Source organism: Corvus brachyrhynchos, unplaced genomic scaffold (assembly GCF_000691975.1).
Source record: "Corvus brachyrhynchos isolate BGI_N302 unplaced genomic scaffold, ASM69197v1 scaffold18, whole genome shotgun sequence".
NCBI lineage: Eukaryota > Metazoa > Chordata > Aves > Passeriformes > Corvidae > Corvus > Corvus brachyrhynchos.
In genome coordinates, this window is record NW_008246064.1 from 4203366 (window position 1) to 4216454 (window position 13089).

A 13089-nucleotide genomic window follows, 5' to 3' on the forward strand; every position below is an offset into this window, starting at 1 on the left:
GGCTGTTTTCCTTTGCCTTATCTTCTGTACACACTTAAACTCTTTAGTTAGACTCCACCATTTGCATGGGACCAAATTGATGCGGGAGAATCCCATCATATTTTGTAATTTTTTTACAGGAAGTGGCGTGTGCTTTTAGGAGAGCCATCCAGTGAATTGTTTTCAATTTCAGGATTTGATTTAGGGTGCTTTTTATATTTATGCTTTCAGCTTAGCAGCAAAGTGTGTGGACTATGCACTTGGGAGGTTTGTGTTGGCCTCCAAATAGAGAATCTGGTCCCTCAGCTGAGGCAGAGAGCTCTGCAGACTAAGGCTGCCTATTTGCCTAGCAGGTTTGCAGCCCAAGCCTTACAATTAGTGCTCTGAAACTCATACTTGCTTCTGGTGAAACTTTATACTGAAAGCAAGACCTCAAGCCCATTAAAGAGATTAGAAAGACCAGATTTGTAACTTTCCCCTGCTGCCTGAGAAATGTTTCACGATGAAAAATGAAATGGGAATTTGCAGACACAGGTTTTTCTGTGGATACTTAAATGAGACTAATCCCTCTTTTCATACAAAGTTGTGCACCTATGCACAATGTCATCTGACCAACGCAGCTGTAAATTTGGGGTATTGTGTTTTCAAAAGACTGCAGAGTCAGTACATTTGTTTACTGTATAAAGTATATATAAAAAATGTAGGAAAAGAAAAAAAAAAGCAGGGAAGGTTCTCTCATTTTTCTATGTTTATATAATTGTTTGTCTCCTTATACACTTGCAAACAAATGCTTATAGTTCTTGAAGCAACTTGCAAATTGTGATTGAGTTGTCACATCTTGTGTGAAGTGACAAAAATTTATGAAGTCTTGTATCAAATGCATTGTTTTCCTTAATTCTCTTATTTACATTGTTCAGTATGTTTATTATGTGCACTATTTTAACTAATTGTGTGTTCATGGCACAATCAGAGACGCCGGTATGGAATAAATATGTTGAGTAAGTATCCTTGCTGGTTTACAGCCATCCCATCCTCATCTCATCCTTCCTCTTCCATTTGTTGTGTTCATATTTTCATCTTGTTTGCTGTTGTCTAATTTCTTTCCAGTAGTACTGACCATGGTATTTGCCCTCACAAAATGTTTTTCCAGGGAGTTGTTTCTGCCCATGAAAACTCCCTTAGCAAGCAAACTAAAAATTTTTAGTCCATGAATCTTAGGCTTATTGCTAAAGTCACCTTTTATGCTACATCTGGATGAAATCACATAGAGGACAACCCTGTTTGAAACTGATCAGCCTTCCACAGTTCCCATGCAAGAGATGTGATGGTTGGACACATCAGAATAGGCTGATGGAGCTTAAGTTGAATTACTTCAGAGAACACCTCCTGAACATACTTACTTCTATCCTCAATCTGAAACTTAATGGAAGCAAAGGTTTCGTTTGGACTGAGTACAGTGTGAGAAGTGTTCCCCTGTAATCATTGGAAGGAATATTTTATGAGCATCAAATTATCTGGGAACACCTCTGTGAGAATTTCTGTCTTCTTAGCTTGACAAGCCTTCAGGATAAATAGCCAAGAGTTTGCTTGAAGGGGGTTATTTGTTGGTGGTGGGGTTTTTTAAATTAATTTTAGAAGAGGTTAAGGGGCTTCAATGAAATGAAAACCCATTTCATTTCTTTAAGTTGCTTTAAAATATTCCTTTTAGAAACAGATACCAGATGCACAAGCTAATCAACCTACAGTGCATTAAACAATTATTTTGGCTCATTGAACCAATCAGAACACACTTTTTATTTTTGACTGACATATGATAAACACAGCCATCTGCTGCTTCATAGCCTGGTGTTTGGTCTACTCAGGGCTGTAAGAAAAGACAGTAAAACGCCCTTATTTAGGTTCCATAAAATCATGCAGGACCCATCTTCTAGGCCATAAATTACTAATTATAGCCAGCACTGAACCAAATATTTCATCCCATCACAATAACATCCTAATCCCAGGATGTTTCATGTATTTCTGTATAGTGTGGTACCCTCAAGTATGTCTGTGGCTGTCCTTTCCCCTGATGTTGTCCTTTTCCTGTTGGAAACTTTCATGACCATTGCCATGATGTTTTCTGCCAAATCACAGATGTCTCATCCATGTGATGATCTCATCAGAATTTGGTCAGTTGGTGTACAGCTGGGAATTCAAACATTCTGGAGGGAAATATCAAAAGTGGTATTACTGTGTCTTCTGCAAGCAGGAGAATGTGGTTGATTTTATCAGTGCATCAAGCAGAGCATGCAAGAAACATAGAGCAGAAGTGCAGATGGACTCCTGCAGCGTGGAGTAATTCCTTCCATGTTCCCTGTTCTCCCATGTTCCCTCATATCTCTCAGCTTTTCCTCCTCAAGTGCTTAGAATGAAATCAAAGTCAAGTACTTGGAGGAGCAAAATAACCCAATGAACTGTAATTCAAATTGATTAATATTGGATTTGGAGAAGATACATTTAATCCATTTTGTTCTGCTGTTTCAGAGACTCACAGGGGATAGAAGAATAACCTTGTGCAAATATTTGTCCTAGATCTTCCTTTAAAGCGTTTTCCTTACCATTTTGAAAAAAAAAAGAAATCAATTCAACTTTCCCCCACTAAAAATTTTTTTTTAAGAAACCTGACTTTTGTTGTTAAAGAAGCTGTTGAGTTGCTGGAGGACTTTGCCCGATCCATTTAGAATTAGATGATGATTATACAATCAATTAAACCCATCTGACATGCTGAATAAATACAAGTGCTTTATCATTTTAATGAGCTTATGTACTGTTAAGTATTTTTTTTAGTTCTTTGCATGTGTTTTCTGCATGTATTACTGAATGCACATGCTTAAAGAGACTGTCACATGGGTGACCTATATTCGAAATACCAGAGCAAAGCTAAATAGGAGCTGTGAAAAAGTTGGATACAAGATAATGCTCAGGTATATGGTCACAGAGGAGCTGTGAGACACATTTAATGCCCACTGCTGCACCAAAACTGTCCTGCTAATCCCCATTTTAACATGAAGCACACTGAGATTATAACACATGTGAGTAGCCCTACTGTGTGACACGATGGCAGGAGGGCATGAGATTTGCTACTATCTATGTGTGTGCCCAGTTGCAGATCAGTAGAATACAGCTAAACATATTTTATGCATAATGTTCTCCCTTATATTGCCACCTTTAATGGCTTACACCATTTTTTACAGAATAGGAATCTTAACTGTTACAATTTTTTTTATGTATGATGGCACCAATTGATATTTAGGGACTGAACAGAAAACTCAATCCAGTGTTTCCAGTGAAAGTCCGTAACGTCAGGATTTTAAGATTTGTGTTTTAGTGGATTTTAGGTGTTTGAGGTTTTTTAATAGGCTTTGGTGTCATCTGCATCTTCATCTGGAGAAAAGGGGTAGGGAATTCCAGTGGAAGACACTAAACATTTATTTCTTCTGTCAAGATATGGCCTAGAATGCCCAGTCCCATTGGGCTAGGTGTCTTGGGCAGCAGCATTAAAAAAGAGCTGTTGTATGCCCTGAACTCTGTCTCTGATGGCAGGTAGAGCCCTGGGTGAGTACAGATCTGAGAGCTATAAATCAGAGGCATTGCTGTCCTCCACAGAGATTTTGCTAAATTTTATTACAAGTGTCTTCTTTATTACAAAAGGGAAGATCTATGTTCTAGCCCAGATCATCACAGTCAAGAGGCTGTTGGTAATAACTTAATTTACCAGGGGAAAAAAACAGCCTTGTGTCTCCTTTACTGTCAGACAGGTCAAAGTTACTACACAGAGTAGTTAGGTGGGAGTTTTTCTGTTCTTTTTCGCTGAGGGCAATTTGTTGTTTAATTCTCAAGGCTTGTGCGATTTGCCATGGATAGTGAAACACAAGGGAAGTTGCAGCACAATTACCTTTTTTAGCTGATAAAACCAAGTGGTGGCATTTTTTTAATCTCCAAAATGTCTTGGGCAGGAAGAGATGAGGGGTATGAATGGAGCAACCACCCTCCTTCCAACTAGAGAAACAAGGAGTGTGGCATAATGTTGCCCAGAGAGGTTGTGGACTTCACATCCCTGGGAGTGTTCAAGGCAGGTTGGATGAGTCTCTGACCAGCCTGGACTAGTGGAAGGTTTCCTAGTCACAATGAGCTTTAAGGTCCTTTCCCACCCACACCATTCCATGATTCCCTAATCTGCTCCTCTTCCACTGGAAATGGCAGGGGTTCAAGAGTCCTGTAGCACAGCTTAGCGGCAGTCCATGCTTGACTTAGCGAGTGAGGATTCATCAAAGGACACCCCGTGATGAAAATTATCTTCATTCTGAGATTGTCCTGAGTGCTCTGCTGTTTCTTACCTGTTCCTTGGTCTGCACACGAGGCTGCTCATGCACAGCCCAGTGCTGCAGCTGTGACTCACACGAGCAACCCCAGAGCTGTGCCCCTGCAGTTCCAGCTGTCTGCTGCTTGCTAATTCTCTTGCTTCTTTGGCCACTCTCTCCTCCAGGTACACTTTCACTGGCATTTACACTTTTGAGTCATTGATAAAAATATTGGCGAGAGGATTTTGCATGACAGAATTCACCTTCCTTCGGGATCCATGGAACTGGCTGGATTTCAGTGTTATTGTTATGGCGTAAGTAGCACTCCTTTGTATTTTTCAAGGGAGTTATATGCAATAGAACTTTTAAAAAGATTGTCTGGATGTTCCTTTTTTTTTTTTTTCTTCACTCAAGTCTTACTGAAAATGAGAAAAGGCTGAAGTGTATTAGGAGGGAGGTGGTTTTTTTTCCTGAGTGGTTTCAGAGGAAGAAGTCAGAGGAATTCTCTGAATTCACTACGCTATTTTGGAGAAATTATTTACTCTCTCTGTGCTCCACAGAGAGAGCTGTTTGTAAAATATCTGTAATAATATCTGCCTATCTAATGTAGTTTTGGGAAGCTTCAGACCCCTGAATAGAAAGTGTTGTAAGTGTGACTGAATACCCACGTATTTAAATCCCTATTTATACTCTATCTATCCATAACATCATCAAAGCTGTTTTCACGCCCCTCTCTTCACAAACTCATTTCACCTGGAAAGTAATTACTGTTTTACTATAGGGAATTAATTTGTAGTCCTCTGAAACTTGTTATGTATCTTGGGAATAGAAATTTGGCCCCCACCATGATATTCCTCTTCAGCTGTATGCTTCTGCCTAGATTATTAGAGTTCATTGAGGGCATGTGGGGTTCTGGTGATTCGAAGGAGGTGATGGATTTGCAACATCCAGACAGCTAAAAATACACAGGGGTAGAGGAGCAGTCAGCCAGCACTCACAGGGGACTCGGGGTCAGCCCAAGCTCTGGCCAAAGGCAGATGTCTGACACTGTTGGCACCTCCAGCTAAGACAGAAATCCAGATTTTATTCATAGTCACAGAAGAGAGAAAATCAAGCAAAGAATGCATGTCTTCTGAACTGAAAGCTGGTAGAGATGCCTCAAAGACTCCACTTCCTAAACATGGAAGGATCTGATCTGATCTCCTTGGTTTTTTTCTGCTTAATGATACCTGTATTCAGTTCTGGGTTTGGGTTAGTTCTCGCTGCCATCTTTAAATCCCATAATTCACAGCATTAAGTGAGATTCAAGTGTGTTAGCACTGGCATTTCAGCTGAACTCTTGGGGCTGTGAAATTTGAATGGAACCAAAATCAGGAGAGAATATTCAACCAAAGTTAGCTCAAGCACCACTGAAGCTGAGTGGACAATTCTGTTAGGGTGCAGAGATCAAGAGCAGTATTCAGGAAAATTTGGATGATGCTCTTGGTCATATGGTTTAGTTTTAGGCAGTCCTGTGAGGAGCAGGGAGTTGGGCTCCACAATCCTTAGGGGTCCCTTCCCATAACTTGAGGTATTTTATGATTCTTCGGTTTTTAGCAGCATTTAGCAGAACAGCATGAAGATGTGTAAAACCCATGTGAACTTCCTCAGGAACACTCCTGTTTATTTCAGTAGCCTTTGGATCAAAGCCAGCCCTAGGCCAGGTCCTGGTATCTGTTACTGCATTCCTATGGATTTGGCTGAACTGACATCTGGCCACTATGATAAGCTTTAAAAAAAAAAAAAAAAATCAGTGCAGATGGGGAGAATTTTTTGGAGGTCAGCACACATTAGGTATTTTTCTCAGCTAAACTTTTTCTCAAGCATTGCTAAGTGCAATTCCCCTGCAACATTTAGGGGCAGGACAACACCATAGAGTCACCAGCCTGCTCTCCTGTCTCCTGTCCATCAGGCAGGTGGTAAAAGCAGGGTATGGTTGTTCATCTGTTTGTGAGGTGGGACATGAGTTTATTTGTAGGTCTCAGAATTGAGCACAACGTGTAGAATTTCTGTGCATGGGTTCTCACTTTTCTGGAAGGAAGGAGGCTTCTGACAGTAAGGTAGAAAGGAAGCAGAGAAAAGGGCAAGAGGAACCATAGCTTCCAGCTTTGACCATGAATCTGCTCCACCTCATCTTCTCAACTCAAGCAGAGGTTGAGACATCACCCCTGGCTCTGGGAGAATCTCAGAGTGAAATTCAAGTCTGAACAGTCAGTGGGGACCACAGTCTGAATATCCCTTATATTCCCTCCACATAATCTCTGGGTGTTTGGGATGTAGGAAGCAAGAAAGATGTGAAGGTTTGCACAGACCTTGAGGTGGACTGTTACCCACAGGGGAATTATTCACTCCCTGTTGGCAGGAACCAGGATTTGGTGCCCACAGGCTGTGGGTTTACCTCTTTTTTCTTTTCTAATTCTAGACTTGAATGGCCACTCAGTGCTTCAGCCCAAGGATCATGAAAAATCCTTAAGGCTTTTCTAGTGAGAGGCTTGAGGGTCTGTGCTTTCTTTCCTAACTACATTTCAATTTTCTTTCCAAATGGTATTTCACATCTTAGTTAGAACATCCCTAAAACAGGGGGACCTGCAACTGTGAACCATCAAGCTTCTTAACATCAAACTGTTTTCTTTATATCAAACTATCTGTTCAGAACCAGCATCCATTCCTATTGTTTCTTACTTTAGGGCATATTATAGTAAGCCTTTCAGAATGGAAAAAAAAATGGAATTCTGGAGTGAAAAAAGAAATAGGAAAGTGTTTCCTTGAGCCCACAGGCAGCAGTGAGAGAGTTAAAAGTGGCTGCAATATGATCTTCATACGCACAATGAAACCTCCTTCCCAAGTATGCAAGCAGCAGATAGTACAGAGCATTGGATAATGGAATCTATTCTGATATGATTTAGCCTTCATACAAATCCAATTTGCAAGTAATTTAAAGGAAGATGGATCACACAGGTAACTCTGGTGTTGTCTTTGCTTGTAGCCTATGTGCTGCCAGAGGTGTTTCTGTATCTGCAAACAAAGATGGCCTGAGGATTCAAAATGGAGGAGCCTGATAAGGGGCCATGAGATTCAGATGGATCAAGGGTTTTGAGCTATCAGAAAATATGATTATTTCACTGATGGATGTTACAGTGGGAAGACCATCATTTGCTTTGGAGTTATTGCAAAACAGCTTCCTGTGTTCTCTTTCGGGCAGAAACAGCACAGACTGGGTCACAGAGAGTAGTTTTAAATAGCACACTGGAGAGTAAGAAGGACTGTAGGTTTCCAGGGCTTTCCTCCTGTCCTGTGCTGGTGGACACAGCCATGGCTTGTGTCCCTCTCTGGGACCATGGATGGGTTCAAGGGAAATGATGAAACTGCTCCTGTTTAGATCCCTCTCTCCCAGACTCGGGAGTACTTGACAGGACAAGTGAGGGAGAGGCAGCTGTGACTCTGGGTTGGAAAGTGCCCAGTCAAAATCTTAAAGACAGTAAGCAATTCCTTGGATAATGGGAAAATTCAGGATGGGAATTCCAGTTGCTTCTCACTCACTGGTACAGAAGAACTGGTCAGCAGCAATTTGATCGAATAAATGACCAAAATAAATCTTAATTAACTTATTACAAGCAGCAGTATTATTTGCTTCATATGCTTGTTCATGTATTTAAAATGTGTTTTTACAAATCTCTAGTCAGCAAAACCATATTCCCATCCTATTGCTTCTCCCCAAATTATTTTTTTCCTCCACCTTTTGTGCTGCAGAAGAGTTTGGGAGAGAAGCACAGGGTAAAGCTGGGGAGGAAACAGGTAAATCGTTGCCCAGACTCCCCTATGAGATTATGAAGAGAAACAATATTGTTCTTTCAGGCTATAATCTGGATTAGTAGATATGGAGAGGATGCTTTGTCCTCCCCAGTGGCCTTTGGACAAAGCCCACTTAAGCAGGCTTTGTAAAATAACCAGGTGAGTTTTTTCCTTAACATGTAGAAACAAATGCCCCAAAGAAGTAGGGCAGTTGAATGAAATTTGGTAGAATTTTAGAAGTGAAATTCAAGGGTCCAAGACTGGCTTGGAGGAAATAATTTTGTACAACACAGATAAAACGAAAATCATTCCATGAACAGAATGTTCCCTCCTGGGAGCATTAGCTCAGAGGTGATGGGTCTCCAGGATGACCAAAAGAGGCATGGCAGGGAACAGCTGGGATTGGTATTTTAATCATAAATAGGTTTTTTAGTAGGATGGCAGTTATATTCTTTTATACTCCATCTTCCTGCAGCCAGAGGGCATGAAATTGAAATACAAAACAAAATACAACTTAAAGCATCTCTTGAACCCAAAATTTGCTTTACCACAGAATACAGCATCTTAAACTAAATAACTCAGTTGAAATGTTTGCACTATTTCGCTATGTTGTCCTATTTGTAGTTTTCAGAAGCTATTATGTGAAAATTACTTGAGTATTCGAAGCCTTTATTTTTTTTTTTAGAGCAGCAAAATAATTCTTAATATCTCCAATAATGTAAAGAATTTTTTTCTTGTTCAACTACATGATGGTAAAAATCTTTAAAGTATTTATGGCTGAACAGAACAATAACAGAGTTTACCCAGTAGTTTTAAAGAATTGATGCCTATTAGAAAAGTTTAATAATTCAAGTAGCATTTGAAATGATGTGCACTAATAAAAACCCCAGGGCAAATGGCATCAAAGAACAGCCTGAAAAGTGGATGCACCTCTCATTCGGCTGCGTTCGCTCCCACTGTGTATGAATGCTTTCTTCATTCAGACAAGTCTCATACTCTATTGTATAATTCCAAATAACTGTGACTTAATTCTACAGGTATGTAGGAGAATTTGTGAATGTAGGCAGTGTTTCACCTCTTCGGACTTTCAGGGTATTGAGAGCTTTAAAAACTATTTCAGTAATCCCAGGTAAGACGCCCTGATCCTTACGTTTTGGCTCTCAGCTACAAGTGATTCTTTCTCTGTCTCTCTTTGTCCCTTTGATTGTTGTTTTTCTGGCTGGTGTTTTGTCATTGTCTGTGTGTGACTTTCCCTTGTTACAGATACATAACTGAATTTGTGGACCTGGGCAATGTCTCAGCCTTACGAACGTTCAGAGTACTGCGGGCGCTGAAAACAATCTCAGTCATTTCAGGTGAAAATCAGGTTAAACACTCGGGCTGCAGTTAAAGCCTACATGCCATTTCCACGAGTAAACACTGTAATTACAAAAGACTTAACCATAGATACTGATCAGGAAATGGAGGAATGTAGGGAATGTGACCTGTCAATAGAATACATTTTTTTAATATGTTTTTCCAATATGGTTTTTGAGGGCAGACGGAATGAGAGTACCTCCAAAATTATGGTCCTCACAAGTGCTGCAGTAAGAATGGTGGCTCGTGAGTCACAGACATAAAGTGCTCATTTGTGAACCGTATGAAAATGGCAATGAAAATCTTTTACAGCCTTCGGATATTGATTTTGAAAAATGGAAGGTTAATGACCTCAAAATGCATATTCATGTTTAAGGGCACATCGATAGAGGAATCTAAATCTGTGCTATGAGCTGACGTTTCAAGACCGCAGGCACAGATAGCCTAATTTGTCATGGTGTTTATCCATTTGCATGTGATAGAAACACTGCTGAAATTTTGGGCATTGAAGAGATCAGAAAACATTTCATTACTTGTTTTGGTAGCTTCAGCATTTCATCGACTCATGTTTTCATACATTTTCAAGGATATGATTTCTCCCCTCTTCCCCCACTCCAAAAAAAAAAAAAAGTCAGTGTTTTACTACACATCTGGTGGTGAAAGAAGCTCTTTATATAATCTCTTACTATTAAAAAAAAATATATATATTTTATTAAGTAATTTATGCAGAGATTAGTCCACTGAGGACTAACCATATGACAAACTTTATTGCTGAGCATTATCTATGGACAGGTCTCATTCAGCCTCAGTGTTTAACATCTCCAACCTGCATGACAAGGTAGAGAAGGTAGCAAAAGCCATGCATGGTAGATCCTATCCGTGATAATCCTGAACAGATGTTGGCAATTACATATCAAAAATATTCAAAACACCGAGAGAACTGCTCAGATTCTCACTCACAGATCTTTAAGGTTAGAAAGGCTTTTCTTCCCACTCTGTTATGCACATCCACAATATAATATGAATCTAAACAAATTCTGTGGTGTAAACTTGCAGGGACATGTATTAAAACCAATCACTAGCACTCACATGGGGTATAAACTAGAAATGGGAATCCAGAAATGGAGGTGTTAAGAAAATATATATATCTGGGTCTAGAGTGTGGTCTCTCATCCCACTACCAAAGTAATGAAAATTAGGGGAATTCCTGGGAAAGCAAGGTACTTTTCATTGAAAATGTATGTCCAAATACAGGTTTTAAAGAATACTCTAAGATGATCATTCATTAGGTCCTTGAAATCTGTCTTAATTTTTGTCTCTAAGATTTAAAGAATAATCTATTGGCAAAAGGTTGTGGGTTTTTTTAAGGTTCTCTAATTGAATTTCCACTGAGAAAGGATTTTTATTTTTCTTGGGAAACAAAGCTGAGCACAGCTTTACAGATCATGTGAGATGGTAGTGGCTAATCAGAGAGAAAGCCGGAGTTTGTTTCCTAGATTCCTTTGCCAGCAATTTGAAGACTAGACTTGGAGGGACATCCATCTCCAGGGGACACCTTTCACCTTACATCTTGTCTCAAGCTTGAGCCTCTTCAGAGCAGAGCCTGTTAGTTTTCCTGAGTTATATATATAACAATTTTCTGTTGTCCTGTATCAGAGGAGGAGCTGAAGCTTGTTTTACAGAAAATGATAAAATTTGACTTAGTCAGGAAAAATTTGAGTACTGAGATACAAAAAACCAGATTCAAATACACCAAAACCCTTCAGTGATATTAAACACTGAGTTGTTCCATTTGTTGGTTAATAGGGAAAAAAACCCCAAAACAAAAAAACAAGAGGAGTATTATTTATTCAAGTAATACATAATAACTCACATTCTCTTCTTTCATTCTGACTGAATATTTGATTAGTTTTTTTGATAACTGCATTTTTATGTACAAGTCCCTAAATTATTTGGTGAGATAACTGCATGAAGATATGCTAATCAAGTATCTGGCCTTTGATTTTATCATCAAGATTACCTGTGCCCTGAGTATGTTTAAATTACAAATGTGGAGAGCTACAAATTGCCATAGCTGCCAGTGAAACACAGACAAGGTGGGGTTTTTTTAATATTAGCAGATACTTTCAGAGTAGTCAGTTCATCTTTCATTTAGGCACATATATTTTAACAGATATATTGGGCATGGTGCTGTGGTTTATCTGGAGATGAGTCTGAGTTTTTAATGATAGCATAGGGTTATGCTGAGGTGAAATATTTTCCCCCAACAGGCTTAAAAATGAAAAGATGGTGAACATTAATATCTTTCATGAGATTTTTGGGGTTAATTGCAATAGGAAGGAAAAGGTGGTTGTTATTTTGGCTTCCTCTTTGACATCTCAGGTGAAAAACACCAAGTTGTACTCTCCTTTGGAAATATCTGAGCTTTCCCTCAATAAAATTGATCACTTTTCCATCAGGTACTTCTATTTGCACAAGCGCACTTGAACTCACCATGCTCAGTGAAATTGCTTACGGAAAGCCACGGGCCAAGTCCTCCGTGGTGCAAGGCTTCTGTCCAGCAAAGCACTTAGAGGCTGGTTTACAAAGGCATTCTGCTTCACTTGGAATCAATGAGTTTCTCTATTGACTCCAGAGGGAGTCAGTAAAGCTGACAATTAGGGCTTTTAAAAATCTCACCTACCTTTAATGTCTGGCTCTAAGTGCTCAGGCGGGCACAGGGATATTTAGGGGGACATGGGCTTACAGGGCTGAAAAAGATCTCCTAAACTCAGAGTCCATTCCCCTTGCCCAAGGCTGCATTTAGTGCAGCTCAAGCGTGGCATGATATTTATTGCCTAGCTTCTTCAAGCAGTCCTTCAAAGGTGGAGGTCCCGGGGTCTTCCTGAGAAGTCCAGGAACTGTTCCAGCAACTCATTGCTTTTGTCATTAGAAGAATTGTCCCGGGAGGATGGTTGCAATCCAGATCCAACAACACAAGTGTGTTGCATCTACCACCAAGCTTCCCTCTCAGTGGAGAGCTGGGGCTCAGTTTGGGTGCCATAATGCCAATATCTCCCTCTCTAAATGTCCATGGACCTGCAGCTGTTGGCTCTGAAGCCAGCCTCCCTCTCTCTTGCTGCATTATCAGCTCTCCCTTTTTTACTCTGGGTCTGTGTAAGACATCAGGTCAGTGCCTTACCTCCTGTCGCAGCCCTTAACATGCCAGAAGACCGTCATGGAACCACTCAATTTTGCCTCTTCTGCACTAAACACACCTATTTCTTCCTGTTTTCCAGTTGCCCACGATATTGAGAGGAAAACAAGCTTTGTACAGGTTCAGGTGCTTAGAAATTTTCTCTATGGGAGCATTTTAAAACCTTTAACTCTCAGTGATTTGATTTACTAATTGGCGTCTTGCACGTTGCCACGGCAACTGGATTCATTTGTTTTTCCATCTGGATAGGAACCATGGTCAGCAGCAGAACAACCCACTGAAGCCATTCATTTATCTCCCATTACCTTCCCATTACCAGCGTATCCAAATCCCAGTGTGCTCAATAGGAACAGCAGAGGGTCTTGAATAGTATTTTATCCTCGTGGA

At 40.1% G+C, this 13089-nt stretch overlaps 1 protein-coding gene across 1 annotated transcript in view; it reads left to right on the top strand.

Moving 5' to 3' along the window:
• The window catches only part of LOC103623944 (sodium channel protein type 5 subunit alpha-like), a 215327-nt gene that overhangs the window by 47285 nt on the left and 154953 nt on the right, over positions 1-13089 (top strand). Inside the window, 3 exon segments of the mRNA XM_017746784.1 lie at positions 888-977; positions 4505-4633; positions 9414-9505. Coding sequence (XP_017602273.1) covers positions 888-977; positions 4505-4633; positions 9414-9505 — 311 coding nt within the window.